Source organism: Orussus abietinus, unplaced genomic scaffold (genome assembly GCF_000612105.2).
Source record: "Orussus abietinus isolate OABI.00-Male unplaced genomic scaffold, Oabi_2.0 scaffold103, whole genome shotgun sequence".
Taxonomy (NCBI): domain Eukaryota; kingdom Metazoa; phylum Arthropoda; class Insecta; order Hymenoptera; family Orussidae; genus Orussus; species Orussus abietinus.
The window spans coordinates 70,751-88,222 of NW_019394339.1; the positions used below are offsets into that span (position 1 = coordinate 70,751).

Genomic DNA, 17,472 nt, shown 5'->3' on the forward strand with positions numbered 1-17,472 from the left:
AGATTGAAGACTTTGACATTGCAGGTGGCTTACTCTGCTCCTATCGCAAGAGTTCCCTCTCCCCGATGTGATGCGCATCTGGGACTCCCTCTTTGCCGACGAGAACAGGTTCAGCTTCCTCATTCACATTTGTTGTGCCATGATCTTGTAGGTATCTGAAAAACCACCTTTAAGGTGATACGAAAGGATCATTCTATATATATACAAAACGAAAAAGTATTTATAAAACTTATCTTCAAGTTAGATCATTTGAATCTTTTGAATCATTTGAAACTTCAATGTCTAATTATGGAGATCCTAAGGAAGAACGTGGTGCTCATAAAATTTCATTAAATACGATAGCATGTAATCTTGATTCTGGTCTGGGATAAATAGACAACATTTTTATTAAAAATGAAATTTCACGGGCATTGCGTTCTTCCTTAGAGCCTCAATAATCACGTGTTGAAGTTCCAAATGGTGCACCCAGTTTGGAGACAAGTTTTATAAGTATTTGGACGTTTTATATATATAGAATGACCCTTTCCTATCACGTTAATATCGTACAATTGGATTTTACCTGAATTCTTTCGGATTTTAGATTACTCAGGGACCGGTTGTTAGCTGGGGATTTCGCGTCCAACGTGAAACTCCTGCAGGTACTGAGACCACTCTTGAAATTGATGACTTTTTTCTTCGCAGCTAGATAGTTCTATCGGTAGATATTTTTAATTAATTCCTTTCAGAACTTCCCACCGATGGACATTCAGATAGTTCTTTCGAAGGCTGCAGCCCTTGCGGGGAAGACTCTGAACTCTCCATAAGAGACACCGATCCTGGCTTTGTCCATTATCACAGGTGACGAACATTGCGGCTCGTAGGCGATGATACTCTCGTACGATTCATCTATTGATAAGATGTACCTTATGCAGACATGCGAGTTCTGCAGTTATGCAATTATGTGAGCGAGTATCACGGAACTCGATATCTCCATGGCATTGCGACTTTCCTCGCGATGGAATTCTCACTTCCGTTGTGGAATGCAACGATCTTTTGTAACCAATCGAATCAAAGCATAGATTCTCGGCTTGGATCCGAAATCCTCGTTCCAAATTCATGGGGACGAGACCGTTATTTCGTGAGAATGGGTCTTTTTAAGGTAATATGAAAGGGTTATTCTATATATATGAAATGATAAAATATTTATAAAACCTTTCTCCAAACTGGATGCACCGAATCATTTGAAACGTCAGCACGTGATTATGGAGGCCCTGAGGAAAAACATGGTGCTCGTGAAATATCATTTTTGATACAAAATTTTTATTTAGCCCAGACAAGAATCAAGAATGCATATATATAATAAAATTTCATGAGCACGTTCTTCCTTAAGGGAATGTGAAAGTGGCATCCGAAAGGTCAATCCTTCATGAAACTTTTCTAAGAACTGGGTGTACCAAATCGTTTGAAACTTTACAACGTAAATGTGGAAGCCCTAAGGTAGGTCCTGAAACTCATGAAATTTCATTTTTTATAAAAAATTTGGAAAACATCTATAAACAAATTGTTTTAAAAATTACATTTTATGGGTGTCAGGACCTTCTTTATAGCTTCCATATTCACATTGTCAAGTTTAAAACGATTCGGAAACTCAGTTCGGAGAAAGGTTTCATAATCGAGACCTCTTCACGCCACTTTCACGTCACCTTAAGACGTCCATAATCACGCGCTGAAGGTTCAAATTATTCGGTGCTTCGAATTTAAAGAAAAAGTTTATAAATATTTTGACGTTTTGGTGTACAATAGACTTCCGTATACCCTGTTAATACGTTACGCGCTATATGAATTCGCGTTATGGGAAATTCTGCTGTAGAGGCATTTTTCTCGTATAAAGTGCATAACGTGTTTTGTTATTCGGCGCGTCGAACGAAAATTTGCGCGTTATATGAAAATAGTAGGTGCAATATGTTTCAATATCAAGACGCGTTATACGAAAGTCCACTATATATATAATGATGCTTTCGTGACACCTTAAATGCGATCCGTGGCAACGACTGATTTACATCGGTCCACTAGGTTACCGTTAGAAATTAGGGAATCGCATTCGGCGTGGTCGACATTCCTGCGCTCGTCTTCGAATCGCATTTTATAGCCTTATTTTTCTAACGATCTGCGTGATTCGTTTTACGTTTATACAATAAACGATGTTACATTTGAGACTGTCCCGTCTGTTTACAAGGAAGGCTTCTTGGGAAGCGAGGGAGGAAAGGGTGTGCTCATCCCGTGGGAACGAACGAATATCCACAAAGGGGATGCTCGAGGTCGGACGAGCGTGATCGTTATCAAATTAATAATCCACCCAGCGAACGGAAAGAGACGAAACGCCGGATTTCGTTTGGGCTCGACTCGAATGCGATAAATTGGCTCGCTTTCGCTTGCGGAATACAAATTCGGTATACGTTTCGGATATACCTGTTCCATATGTACGATCGTTCGTTTGTACCCTTCATGGGGGAAAGGATGCGCCTTTGAGAAACGAATTTTTCCGTAACTGGAATTTTCTTTCTTTCCATTTTTTAAGATACGAAAGACGCTGAGAAATTTTATCGAGGTCGATAAATTAAAATTCATCTATACCCTTTTCGGTGGTAACGCCATTTTGAATACTCAAGTGGGAACATAAGCTGGCGCGTCCCATTTGAACGGGATGAAGGTAAAAAGGGTGTCTTATGCGTTGCTATGCCAATACAATGGGAATACGAGGTCTCGGGTACAAATTTAGTTGACACCGAAATCACAGATGTCGCAGGGGGTTCTTCCGCGGACAATCGGGGCCTCGGAAACCATGAATCCAGAGGATTTCTGGAGTTTTACTTTGATTTCTTTATAATTATTGTACGAAAACGACAGGTGGAGTATGCCATTTGGGACAATGCCCAATATAATTCGACCCAGCTATCAAAGTAAAAATGAGCGTTGACAACGGAGGAGTTTAAGAAAATCTCTTTTATCGACGTCGATCGAGTTCTTCGACGTGTTTCACTTCACCTTAACCGAGGTTGGTGGAACCGGGCATTAGAATATCAAGCGCTAACATAGGATCGGGACTTCTACGTAACTTTTGAATTCTTTGATCACGGGCATATTTATGGGGTCGCGGAATGCGCGTTTTCCGGCAAGACTCCTGGCCTTCAAGGGCCGGCATAAAATGGGCTCGGCGGGCATAAAACGGGCGCGGGGCCCGAAAAGCGGCGCGATCGCGTGGGCGGACTTTTACGGCGGTTGATTGCCTGATTTATAATGTCAGCGGGGCCCGGCTTGCGATTCCGCGGGCCCAACTCGCGGCCAGATAAGGGCGCTTGGGCCCAATCAGGCCCCGATTAAGGCCCGGGCAAAAACCGGGCGACGCCGAGTCTGCGAACACGCCCCCGTCGTTAAACGATTTCTTCCTCCCTCGGGAGCTAATCGGGGACCGAGGGGTTTACGATCGGACCCAGGAGGCGTCGCGGTCGTTAAACGCCGGGCCCGCAAAATGGCGGACAACTTTGAAACTCTTCCACGCTCGAGCGAAATCGAACTTTCCACCCCTTTCACTCCCCTTTCACTCCGTCATCCTGCGACTGCCGCGAGGCGCTTCGTAATGGGTTCGTTGTTTCGGTACCCTTCATCGGATTTCTTAAGACGATACGAAATTTAATCTAGATCCATATATTAAAATTCATCTGTGCCCTTTATGGTGAAGACGTCGTTTTGAATACTCGAGAGGTAACATAAGCTGGCGCGTCCCGTTCTCGACATTTATATTTACGTGAAAGTCTTTTACAGTCCACGTTTGGAACTATACGAACTGAAACGTTCCGTATGTCACTTTGGTAAAGTAATGACGAAGAAATCGACGGAAAACTGTCGAAATTCTGTGAATTCATTGTTCCAACGGCTGTTTAGGACTAACGTCGCCATCTGTGACGTTTAGCTGTAACTAAATTTTTGCTCAAAAAACACGCGGAAGCCCCGAGACAGGCCAGCATTTTTTTGCAATCGTTGGTGAAAGTGTTTTCCATGTTTTCCCATCTGACTCTGTGAAGTTCCATTTCTACGGTATTCTAAATCGTTCGAGTAAGGGTCCTGGAACGCTTCCTTTTCGATTCTAAGTCTCCAAGAAGCGTAAACCATCGAAAACGTGCCAGAACCCCGCCATATTGGTTTTAGTCCATGATAAGTGAATAAATTTTGGATGAAAAATGAAATTTCATGAGTTTCAGGACCTACTTTAGGGCCCCCGTATTCCCGGGGTAAAGTTTGAAACGAATCGATACCCTCGATTCGGAGAATATTTTACCTTATAACGATTTAACCTCGCAGGTATATACGGACTGAGTCTTTCGCACCACCTTAACCTTTATAACTAGAAATCCTTTAACCGGGCGCATTCGGTAACATTAACCGGAACTTTTTTTATTTCTACGCGGATTCGGCCGGCGCGAAAAGTCGGGACGAAGTTGACGGATGCGCCGGGATCGAGAGGAGGTGAGTCGTCGGATGGATCTCAGCGGTGGTCCCGGATTGATGGATGTCGACCCCGAAGGAGCGCCCGGGTACGCCTCCGAGGGCTCGGTGATGGATCCCCGATGCCGACCCAACGTGGACGTCCAGGGAACGCGGGAACCGGGATCGGGAAGTGCGATCTTTCGCGCTCGAGACACCTCCTCTCTCTCTCTCGCTAGCTAATTTCCCCTCCAGGAATATTCCTCCACGTCCCAAGAGATTAATCGATATCGATCCGTTTCTGGTATCCGCGGCTCGAGGAACGCGAACTCCGCTTCCTTACGGCCCTACGCTAAAAGTAAATCCGGTTAAGGTGAAGTGAAACACGTCGAGGAACTCGATCGACGTCGGTAAAGTGAAACAGATTTTTCTAAGTACCTCCGTTGCCGACGTTGGTTTTCCTATCGACAACTGTCGAATTAGATTGGCTATTGTACCAAATGCCATACTCTACCTGTCGTTTTCGAACAATAATTATAAAGAAATCGAAGTAAAACTCCAGAAATCCTTTGGATTCGTGGTTTCCGCGGTCCTAATTGATTGCAGAGAGACCCTCTGCGCCATCTGTGATTTCCCTGGCAACTACATTTTCACTCCGAGACCTCGTATGCTCATCGTTTTAGCAAAGCAGCGAATAAGATACCGTTTGCCTTTAACCCGTTCAAATGCGAGTTTATCGGTAACCAGAGTGTTCTAAATTGTCGTACAGTTGTCCCGACGCGTTCGTTTCCCATATTAATTACTCCGGACAGGCAGCAAAAAAAAGATATTTGTTTCGAAAATTGAAATTTGTACGAGTTTCAAAACCTACATTAGGACCTTTTTAAGGTGTATCAACCTTGTGCACCCGGTTGGGTGAAAAGTTTTATAAATGTTTTGACGTTTTGATGTACATATGGTATTGATTGGAAGAATGGCTCTTGTAATAATGTAAAATATCCGACAATGAATATTATCGTACGATAAAAATCGGTCCATGAAAACGAAACCAATGAAAATCGCTGATCAGCTGTATTCGATCGCGGAGATCGATGTTCGACCCTCGTGGCGAGCTGCGAAGACTTAGGGGGAATCTTTATGGCGAAGCTTATGGGGACCCGATTTTTATTATTCGCGCCAGACGTAGACGAGTACATGTACATGTACAGGTACACGTTGCTGCAGGCGCTGCACTCGCTGCAAGACGCGAGCAAGTCTTGCCGAGATGGATCGCTTGCATCTCGGTGCAAGAAAGCATCCTCTATGAGATGCATGAATGCATGGTTGCATGGGTGCATCCTCTAGGTGCAAGGATGCATCCCTCCTCGACGAGATCATGCGCTTGCCGAGCGAAAAGGGATTCTTGCAACGAGTGCATGTCCGATGCACCGGTGCAATCTCCTCGATGTACAGGGTGTTTTGAAACATAAACGACGTGAATAATAAATCGACGAAGGAAATTATTGAATCGTTCGTAAAAGCTTAAGGTGATGTGAAAGAATTACTCTGTATGTATGCAACGTTAAAATATTTATAAAACTTTTCTACAAACTGATGCACCGAATAATTTGAATCTTCGGCGCGGGATTATGGAGGCCCTAAGGAAGAACGCGGTGATGGTGGAATTTAATTTCTAATAACATTCATTTTATTTACTCCTGACTAGAACCAAGAATACATATTTTTTCTTTTGAAAAATGAAATTTCACGAGCACCGCGTTCTTACTTAAGGCCTTCGCGATCCCGTGACGAAGTTTCAAATGAGTCGATGCCCCCAGTTAGGAGAAAACTTTTTGTACAAACTCTGACGATTTTATGTTTATTTTATGAATACTTTTAACTTTTAATACGGTACAAATAGAAATAAAATGCGGCGGCATTTAAAATCCGTTTTTCGCGGACTTCCGGAGGAGTCGTCTTCCTTCCTGGTTTAAAGAATAACGAAGAAATGGAAAAATGAGAAGTAAAAATGGAACCTCGTCGATTCGTCTCAGGGATTCCTTTTTCTCGTTTCTCCCTTGAGCGGACCACCCGTGACGATCGATCGATCGAAGCCGGCGAGAGATCGAAGGATCGTCGGTAGATTCGCGCGTCGGTGTAAGTATCGCCTATCCGTCGGCCGATCGATGATCGATAATCGATGGCGGACGGGAGCGCGCGGCCAAATCGCTAACGTCGCGATGCGCAAGAGTACAAATCACGGATCGGGCGATCGGGTTCGATCCTGGTGGAGGCAGGTGGAGGCAGGTGGAGGAGGGGAGAAACAAAAGATCGATGCGATTGGGTCTTCGATATGACATCGGTTATGGGACCACCTGGGGACTCGACCCGACCCCGTGCCCTGGTGACAATTTCCCCAAAATTCTCCTGTCATCCTCTACTTAAGGTAATATGAAAGAGGCAGTCTATATATGTATATATCTGAGAAGTCAAATCGTTGGGGAAAGTATCCTCCGAATTGGGGGTACCGATTCGTTTCAAATTTTACCACGGGAATATGAAGACCCTAAAGTAGGTCCCGAAAGTCGTGAAATTTCATTTTGCATAACAAATTTATTTATTTATTTATTTATCATGGACTAGAACCAACATGGCGTGGTCCGTGCACGATTTCGCTGTTTCACGCTCCTTGGGGGCTTAGAATCGAAAATGAAGAGTTTCAGGACCTAACTCGAACAATTTAGAGTACCATAGTAATAGGATATTACGCAGTTAGATGGGAAAATATGGAAAATACTTTCACCAACGATCGCAAGAGAATCCTTGCTTGTCTCGGGGCTAACGAGCGTTTTTAGAGCAAAACATTTAGTTGCAGCTAAACGTCGCAGATGGCGACGTTGGTCCTAAGCAGTCGTTGGAATAATGAATTCACGGGATTTACGTCGATCTCTTTATCATTACTTTACCGAGATGATATATGGACCGCCTCGGTTCGTATAATTTTCAACGTAGACCGTAAAAAACCAACGTAAATATAAATGTTGGTAACGGGACGCGCCCCTTGAGTATTCAAAATGACGGTCCCACCAAAAAGGGTACAGATGAATTTTATTTTATTGACGACGATTAAATTTTTAAGCACCTTTCGTATCATCTTAATACCGCAACACGAGTCGATTCTATCGGCAACTGGTTCCACAAATTCAGGAAAATATCTCCTTGAAAGTCAAGAGACGAATCGTACGCGACGCAGGGACAAAGGAAAACGGAATCGCGTTCAGTTCCCGTATAACGAAATCCTCCCTCCACCGGCAACGGCCACCCCTAAAGTTTAGCGATCTCTAACGAACTGGCAGTCCGTTAGAACCGGCCGACACCGCGTATGTACCGACTCGCGCGAGTGCGCGGCATATGTACGTACGTGTGTACACACGTCCGGGGGGTGGGGCGGGGGTATATGCGAATGTATGCGCGCTCGCGCGCGCAAATCCCATTAGCGCTCCCAGCCTCGCAGCATCCCGGAGGATCCCCGGGAAGTGGTCGCTCGTGCCAATTCGCATCTGCGAATATTTGCCCTTAGGTTGCGGTACGCATATCGCACTCGCATGCACGCACCCCCAAAGTCGCGGATCCGCGACAGATCGCGAGGGTGATTTACATTTTTACGGGATTACATGGGGTGGCGAGGTGTCCGGTCTCCTTTTGTCCCTTCTCCTGGGGTCTTTTTTAAGGTCTTCGATTTTTGCAGGACTTTATCCATTAGGGAAATATTAAAAAGGAAGGTATTGACCAAAGAAACGGAATTCTGGATATTTCAAGGGGAAGGGAAGTTCGCTGAGAAATTTAATCGACGCTCGGGAAAATGATTTTCCTGAATTTCTACGTTACCGACCGTGGAATTTATGTTGACAGCTGTGTCGTATTATATTGGGTATTGTGCCAAATGGCATACTCCGTATGTCATATTCGTAGAATAATTATATAGAGAGCGAAGTAAAACTTCAGAAATCTCCTGGATTCGTGGTTTTCGATGCCCCGAATGACTGCGGAATGCCACCCTGCGCCATCTGTGGGTTTACTGTCAACTAAATTTCGTCACCGAACTTTCCTTTTTGTGTAGAAGCGTGTAAGACACTTTTTTGCCTTTATTTCGCTCAAATGCGAGTTGCTCAATTACTGGAGTGTTCGGAATTGTTACACGATGAAATTTCAAAAAGTGAAACTTCACAAGTGCCGGGACCTTCTCCGTAGCCTCCATATTTACATTGTAAAGTTTGAAACGATTCGGTACGCCCAGTTCGGAGAAAAGTTTCACGAGCGATCGATCCCTCGGATACCACTTTCGTTCTCCCTTAAATCCGGAATATCTCATTTCTAGCAAGAAAATCGTCTCGTTGACATCGAGAGGACTCGTAGAATGAATTTTCTGAATTTTTCTAACACTTGAAAGTACTTTTTGAAAGCGAGGAGACGGGTGGAGGATCCCGGGGGATGATTTATGCGCGGGACGGGTCAATTGTCAATGAAACCGAGCCCCGGGCCTTCTCAAATACTGGCCCCGTCTCCGGGGATGGTCGCATTAGCCGGATCGACGATCGTGTAATTCGCCCCGAAACTTGCTCCCCTTTACCCCAACCCGCGGGGGGTGGTTATGTCGACGATGGACGCGCGGCACATGTCGTGTCATACGATCGTCGTTTCGGCGTACTTAGCTCCCCGCGGGGTGCAATAGGAAGGCAATGAATATCTCCTCGGTGAACCAGAGGTCCAGGGGAATTTTTTACAGCCGTTAAGGGGATGCGAAAGTGGCATTTACGGGGTCGATCGTTCGTGAAACTTTTCTTCGAACTGGGTGTACCGAATCGTTCTAAATTTAACGAACCTTGACCGACCCTTTCGTGACACCTCAAGAAGTCCTCCATAGACTACGTGAAATTTAAATATTCTCCCGGAATGTCGTACACTCTCCTGGAATTCCACGGAAGAGAATTCCGCGTTCATTTTCCCGGGGGGTGGTCGAGAATTGACGATCGTTACCGATGGACCCCGGGTGGTCTCTGGAACCAGAGATCAAAGGACCCAGAGGTCGAATCGCATGCAAATCGCGAGGAAAGAAAGGAGTTTATTTCCACCCCTTCCCCCGCCGATAGAGGGGGGTAGAGAGGAAAGACCGGCGCTCTTTTTCGCCCGGGAAACCGCGAATTAGCCGCTCGTGCGAGAGTTAAAAGAAAGAGCCCCCCTTTATCCAGGGGGGAACTTCCCCCTTTCCAGCCCTTTACCTTCGCCAGAGGATCGCAGAATTCGAGATCGATCGCTCGCTCCTTTTCCGCATAATTATTGTCTATGCCGATTTGCATCGAATTCGTCCCTTTTTATCCCGAGGGAAAAGGCGATCGTTCTTGTCCGAAGCCGTAAGAGCCACGGGAGGAAAAAAATTGCCGTAATTAGATGCACTTGATCCGAGCAATTAAAAAATGGTCAGTCCTCCTGAGAGCTCTTGGATGCGATGAAACGCGTCGTTTCCAATTACACGAATCTTGAAATGGTTTCAGAAATTTCATCGAGCCGAAAATTCTGAGTGAATCCAATGCATGGATTTGGATAAATATTCAAGCCCACGTACCCTGCGATGTTTCTTAAATGATGACGTGAATTTCGCAACAGTTTCAGAAATTCCACGGTCTCGAAAATCATGGACACATCCAGAGCACGATTATAATCGCAGATTTGGATGCATATTCAAGTGCGCGGATAATCCTGCGAATTATTCCGGAATTCTCATCCCCGATCCACGAATAATGGAGCCACTCTCAGGGGTCGGTTGAAAAATGTTTCCACCATGGCCTTCGATTTCGATTCCGAGTTGAAGCAGAAAGTAATCCGGTCCTGAAGGACCCGCAAGACAGAATCAATTTTCGGATTACGGAGCGAACTCATTGTTTTTTAAGGCCGCTCCACAATGGAGGTGGAAGCCGCCACGTAGGTGCCGACCATGGGTGCTAAATAGGATTATCGAGGGGGTGGTTGGGGTGGTTTCGAAACCGGGGGTTGGACCTTGCAGAGGGTGCAGACAAGTGGACCGAATAATGTTGCCGGCTGCGAGGGTGGCAGGTCGGGGGTCTTTTCGCGAATTTGCCGGATCCGCTCGGAAGTTGCCGGAAGGGGTAGTTTTTTTATTTATTTTTTCACCGCGGCGTCAACCCCTCCACCGAAAATAAAAATTCATTGAGCCATAGAAATATCTCGTACATTCGAAGAATAACTATTTCACTTAAATAAGCTCAAATAAATTGTCACAATCCCGAAGAAACGTTGCATCCAATTTATTCGAGTTTATTTTAGTGAGGTAATTATTTTTTCAAGTAACAAAGTATTTTTTTGATAATATTCAAAGAAATATTTCTTTGGTTCACTGAAATTCTTTACGTGAGATATGATTACCGCTTCTGATTAATTTTGTCCGTCCATTTAGTTTGCCTTCACCTTTGAAAATATTAAAATCGAAGATGTCCCCTAATTAATATTTCTAGGGGATCTTTTCGGGAATTCGTCGAAAGGGGTAGTTTACTTATTTCGTTCCCTACGACGTTAACCGGGGTTGTCCGTTTCGTTTTGGTTAATTTTATCCCTCCGTTCAATTTGTCTTCGCCCTTCAAGGAATAAAATCGAAGATATCTCTTAATTATTATCTTTGAGGGGGTCTTTCTGGAAATCCGCCGAATCCGTTCGCAGATTTCTTATCTTCTTATTTTTTTTTACTACGGCGTCAATCCCAGGGGTTACTTGCCGTTCCGATTAACTTCTCTTCACTTTTGAAGTAATAAAATCGAAGGTATCTTCTAATTAATATTTTAATACGTAATCCCGGGGCTGCGATTTTTGGGAAGTCGGGGTGGCGGGAAAAATAGGGGTTGGCGACTTTTTATTCGAAACGAAAACAGACCGCCTTCGTGTTTGACGGGCACATGTGTCACCCTGGGGGCGAACAATGCACCCGATGCGCGAATGCAAGAGCTAGCCCTTTAGGCCCGGCGTAATGCAATTCATAAATCGACCGCCATTCCCGGGCTGGAATTATCGACGAGAAATGACGGGCTTGCGGCACGTCGCGAAACGTGCGATGCACCGGACTCGTCGCATTTACGCAACATATACGTAATGTATGCATTTCCGTTTCAATCGTTTTATATTATCTAGGTGCAGAGGTCCTGCAATTCGGAAATAATTATCTCAACACAGGGTTGGTCATTCCCACACGGAACGATAGATATAATATACGTATATTAGATTTATATGGAATATCCATACATCCATTGGAAATCTATATCGCGAATACGCTCTCATTAGACATTCTCTAAATATAATCGTAGATTTCTAGGTTTGGTATATGTCTATTTATAGAGATCTATATGATATCTATAAATAGTCAATACACGTATACAATGCGTATATGATTTGCGTGATATGCGCAAGATACATTGTATATATGTAATATATATTTGATATCTCGTATACGTATATGATACGTATACGTTCCGAGTGGGTTGCGATAATTTTCCTCATTTAATTCCTTTCGATGCCGTACTTCAGGAATTTTGGGACAGGGTTCTTCTAAATGGAGTCATCGCATTTTATTAATTATCCACTTATTTTTTAGTTTATCCATTTACTTGAATATTTCTTACTCCGTTTAAAGACTCAATACTCATTTATAGATTTATACTTGGCGAAAAGTCGGAATCTCGCATCCTAAAATACAAGAGCGACGCATCGCCTCGAATTCTGCACGAAAAAAGGATCCGGAAGTCGCGACTCGGAGATGTCTTCTTGGTGGTGTCTTCCTGGACGAGGCACCGAGGTATTCGGTTCACGTAGGGGTTGGTCGGGGTTGTAGTCGGTGTTTGGGATTTGGGATTCGCGATTCCAGCGAGGGACAAAAGAGAGGAGAGAAGGGATGTCCCTCCTCGACGAGGGGGTGGCTCGAGAGGGAGGATCAGGGGGGCGGAAGAATGAAATGATCGAGTTATGCCTGATTGCCGCTTGTTGTTCCAGCTCGATAAACCGGACCGAAAGCCCACCCCTCGCCTCCCATTTTTCCGAATCCGCTCGTCGCTTCTCCGCCAATCGAGGATAGTGCTATCGGCCTTTTCCACTCTTTCATTTTTCATTTTTCATTTATCATTTTTAAACCGATGCGAAACACGTCTTGCTATTTCATCGACGTGGGTAAAAAGGATTCTTTGAAATACCTACGTTACCGACGTTCGTATTTGTATCGACAGCTGCGTCGAATTATATTGGGTATTGTACCAAATGGCAACTTCGTATGTCGTCTCCGTACAATAGTTATAAAGAAATGGAAGTATAACTCCAGAAATCCTCTGGATTCATGATTTTTGATACCCTAATTGACCGCAGAGGGTCACCCTGCGCCATCTGTGATTTCAGGGCCAACTACATTTTCTCCCCGAGATCTCGCGTTACCTTCGTTTTAGCAGAGAAACGCATAAGGCACTTTTTTGCATTTATCCCGTTGAAATGCGAGGTTCTCGATTGCCAGAGTGTTCTAAATTGTTGAATAATTGTCTTGACACTTTCCTTTCCCATATCAGAGGCTTCAATAATTGTATATTGATCGAAATATGAGAGCTCGACGCCTATTTGGTTCTGGTCTAGCCTAAGTCAAGAAACTTTTTTTCGAAAATCCAAATTTTTAAAGTGTCAGGCTTATACTTAGGTGCTCACGAGTCATGTGGTACAGTTTCGGACAGTTTGGCTAATACCCTTTAAAAAAGTGTTCTTTGAATCGACCGAATTGAGGGGGGTTTCACTTCACCTTAAGATGACGTGAAAATGGTGTCAGAATGGCCTCGTTTATGAAACTTTACCCTGAATTGGGTGTACCAAATCGTTTTAAATTTTAGCACATGGATGTAGAGGCCCTAGGGCAGGTCTTGATACCCATGAATCTTTAATTTTTTTAAATTTGTTTATAGACATCTTTAAGAATTTCTACCTACGGCATGAAAAACACCTTCTGCATGAAAAGGAACAAGTTTATTGCCTGATTGCAATTAAAAAAAGAGTTCATTGCCTGATCGTAATCTTAAAAGAATACTAAACAGGAAAAATATTTTTACATACGAGCGGATCTGCAAGTACGACGTCCTCTTGCGAAGACGACGCTGACGCGACGCTTATTCTCCGCGAAGACGCGCGACATGAAAACCGCCAATTAGCCGTTGGACAGGCTAACCTCTCGTCATCGTCGTCGCCATTTTTATCCCATTATCCCTTTGCCCTTCCTTATTCGCGATATCACCGCCATCGGTGTCGCCCGACTCCCCGCGAATTTCTGCAATTAACGGCGTCTGCGATATCTCCAGGAAAGATCGACCGATCGTTGTTTCGGGGTTAATACAAGACGGGTTAAGGGGATGCGAAAGGGGCATGCAAAGAGTCAATCGTTCGGGAAACTTTTCTTTCAACTGGGTATACCGAATCGTTTCAAACTTTACAACGTGAACGTGGAGGCTACAAGGAAGGTCTCGACCCCCATGAAATTCCATTTTTTGTAAAAACTTTTTAAAATATCTATAAACAAATTTTCATAAAATAGAAATTTCATGTCTCGGGACGTACTTTACAGTCCTCGTATTCGCATTACGAAGTTTGAAACGATTCGGTACATCCAGTTCGTAGTAGTTTCATAAACGAGGCCTATTTGACGTCACTTTCATATCACCTTAATCCTAAGCGTCGTCGCCACTTGTTGGTCAGCCCCGAAACAACGGAAAGAACTGATAGGACAGATAGGACAGAAAGGACAGAAAGGATAGAAAGGACAGAAAGGACAAGGTCCTTCTTGCCCCCCGCGGGGTGCGACCCTCACCTATCCCGGTAGCGGGATTAATTCGCCGTGTAACCGTGCGCAGGATCGAGTTAACGTTAAGATTAAATTGGATTTAGGTCGGCGCTGGCCTGGCTGAAACTTAGTCATCCGGCAGGACCCTCCTAATCCATTTACGCTCCTTCGTCGTGGTCGATGTGCTGACGACACCGGCGTCCTGGACCCCCCGAAAAGGCAGCCCGGATCGCGACGTAAGCTTCCGTCCCCGTGAATTTTTCATGGATTTAAGGTGAAAGGGGCGTCAAGGATGTCTCGTTTATGAAACTTTTCTCCGAACTGGGTGTACCAAATCGTAAAGTGGGCGTCATATCGCGTCAATTACTAAGGGCCAATGATAACGTTCCCCTTGAAATTTCTGCTGGTTTAACGATAAGAATTTCTACCGATTTAATAATGATAAATTGTATCGATTCGATGATAAAAAATCCTACCGATTTAATAATAAAAGTGACCACCAATTTAATAATAACGATTTTCATTGAAGAACTCGCCATTGCAGGACTCGTCGGCGGATCTGGCCAAAACTTGACGCACAATCGGGACGCTCCGAAGGATCCTGGAAAATGGAGGGGGGACGTTCTAGCGATGGTCCCGAGGGGAGTTCGTTATCCGTTTTTTCAATCTTATCTCCCTCCCTGGGCCCTTTCTTCCGGACTCGGAGTGCCTGGAGTGCCCGGAGAAGGAGGACTCCCGCAGGATCGACCGGGGATGCGCGAGAGGACGTCGCGACGCCCCAGGGGCGGCTTTGCGCGGACACGCCCAGCGTCGCGACGCTTTTATCGATCAACACCTACGTATATATTCCGCTGGAGACCATTTCACTTCGCCCCCCCTCGACCTCGCAAATATCCCCAGGTCCTCCGAGCCCGGGAGCGTCCCTCCTCCCCTGGGAGGCGCCGCGACGCGACCAGGAGCGTTCGCACCTTGATTTTCGGGAAGGAAAAATGGGACAAAGGTCGGTCCGCTTTAAAAAAAAAATTAAATTTCACGTACATCGCGTTCTTCCTTAGTGCCTCCGTTATCACGGGCTGAAGTTTTAAATGATTAAGTCCCTCTAGTTTGGAGAAATGTTTTATCAATTTTGACGTTTTCATGTATATAGAATGATATAAATTCGTGTCACCTTAACTTAAGGTGCAGGGAAACGCCCCTCAAATCAATCGATTCCAGGAAGAACCTTATTTTTATGGGTATTGGATCGAACTGTCCGAAACTTTGACACGTGATTCGTGATCACCTAAGATTTGTCCCGATACTTTTGAAATCTGGGTTTTTTAAACAAATTTTTTAACCTACCCCAGACCAGAACAAAAATGGCGTCGAGCTCTCATATTTCGATCGATATACAATTATTGAAGGCTTCGATATGAGAAACAAAAGTGTCGGGACGATTGTAAAACGATTAGAACCCTCGGGTAATCGAGAAACTCGCATTTGAAATGGATAAAAGCAAAAAAGGTGTCATGCGTTGCTATGCTAAAACGATGGGAATACGAGATCTCGGAGTGAAAATTTAGTCGACACGGAAATCATAGATGGCGCAGGGTGGCCCTCTGCAGTCAACTAGAGCCTCGGAAACCACGAATCCAGAGGATTTCTGGAGTTTTATTTCGATTTCTTTATGATTACTGTACGATAGCGACAGGTTCCCAGGCAACCCATGAAGTGGAATATACGTAAATTAATCGTCTATATTAGATCTATGGGTATAACAAATGTATATCGTCTATCGACCACCTAAAAAGATATCTAAAGGACATATATAAATGCCTATGTCTATTGTAGACGAAAATGATATATCCACTATTGATCTACAAATATCTACTCGTTACTTGACGCATACAAAATGTATAATAGCTCTAGTAGACATCTACTAGCATCGCGTTCTTCCTTAGGGTCTCCATAATCACGTGGGAAGATAATTCGGTTTGGAGTAAAGTTGAATAAATATTTTCACATTTTGATATACATAGAACGACCCTTTCATATCACCTTAAGCACGCGAGGCCGCTGCAGCGCGCGCGGCCGCGGCGCCGGGCCCCATATCTCCTCGCGGGGCCTTATCATATTTATGGGAGTCGCCAGGAGCGCGCGACATGGAAACCGCATCCGTCGGCTCGCATATTTTTAAATACCAATTCACCGGACGAGCATCGCGGCCCTCGCCCTCCCGGGAACGGGGGTTTCCGCCCGTGTGCCCGCGGAGGGTACACGGATGTATCGCGTGTGTATCGCGTGTGCATCGCGTGTATACGGACGCACGGGACACGAGGGCACCCAGGAGCGGATTTACGGGGGGCCGGGGCATCCGTGGTCCTTCCCCCCCGACGTCTTCATCGGCCAGGGTTTCTTTATACGCCTCTCCCGGTAATCAACCGCGAATTCCCCGGGATCGTGTGAACGCCTCGTCTCTTGACACCGGACTCGACTTCCCCTGGGGTTCCATCGAAGATGCGTATTTATTCCCGATCGACGGCCTAATTGAATTCCACCGCACTCTCGGTCCACACAATTAAAAGGGATTCTTTTGTGGAGGCCTTTAAGGTGATATCAGAGTCGGTCTGTACCTGTATACATCCGAGAGGTCCAATCGTTGGCAAAAGCATTCTCCGAATTGGGGGTACCGATTCGTTTCTAATTTTACCACGGGAATATGGAGACCCTAAAGTAGGTCCTCAAACTCGAGAAACTCCATTTTGCATAACAAATTTATTTATTTATCATGGACTGGAACCAGCATGGCGGGATCCGAGCACGTTTTCGCTGTTTCACGCTTCTTGGGGACTTAGAATCGAAAATGAAGAGTTTCAGAACCTAGCTCGAACAATTTAGAGTACCAGATCTCTTTATCGTTACAATACCGAAATGACATATGGAACGCTTCAGTTCGTATCGTTTTCAACGTAAACTGTAAGATACTTCAACATAAATATAAAGTCGGTAACTGGACGCGCCAGTTCCCACTTCGGCATTCAAAATGACGTTCCCGCCAAAAAGGGTATAGATGTATTTTATTTTACCGACGTCGATTAACCCTTTCGGTACGAGCGCCGGATATATCCGGCATCCACGTGACAACCTGTATGCACGTGCTGTGTGCATTTTTGGAGTGTCTCGGCGGA

At 44.9% G+C, this 17,472-nt stretch overlaps 1 protein-coding gene across 4 annotated transcripts in view; it reads left to right on the forward strand.

Moving 5' to 3' along the window:
* LOC105700071 (TBC1 domain family member 13) overlaps positions 1-17,472 on the forward strand; it is a 36,942-nt gene that overhangs the window by 2,129 nt on the left and 17,341 nt on the right. Inside the window, exons 8-11 of one of the 4 annotated variants that reach the window (XM_012425646.2) lie at positions 25-147; positions 581-638; positions 726-837; positions 14,410-14,523. In XM_012425646.2, coding sequence (XP_012281069.1) covers positions 25-147; positions 581-638; positions 726-803 — 259 coding nt within the window. In that variant the 3' untranslated portion in view covers positions 804-837; positions 14,410-14,523. Of the gene's footprint in view, positions 1-24; positions 148-580; positions 639-725; positions 1,393-14,409; positions 14,524-17,472 lie in introns of those variants that run through there. The other 3 variants (XM_012425645.1, XM_012425643.1, XM_012425647.1) reach the window with 3 other exon arrangements.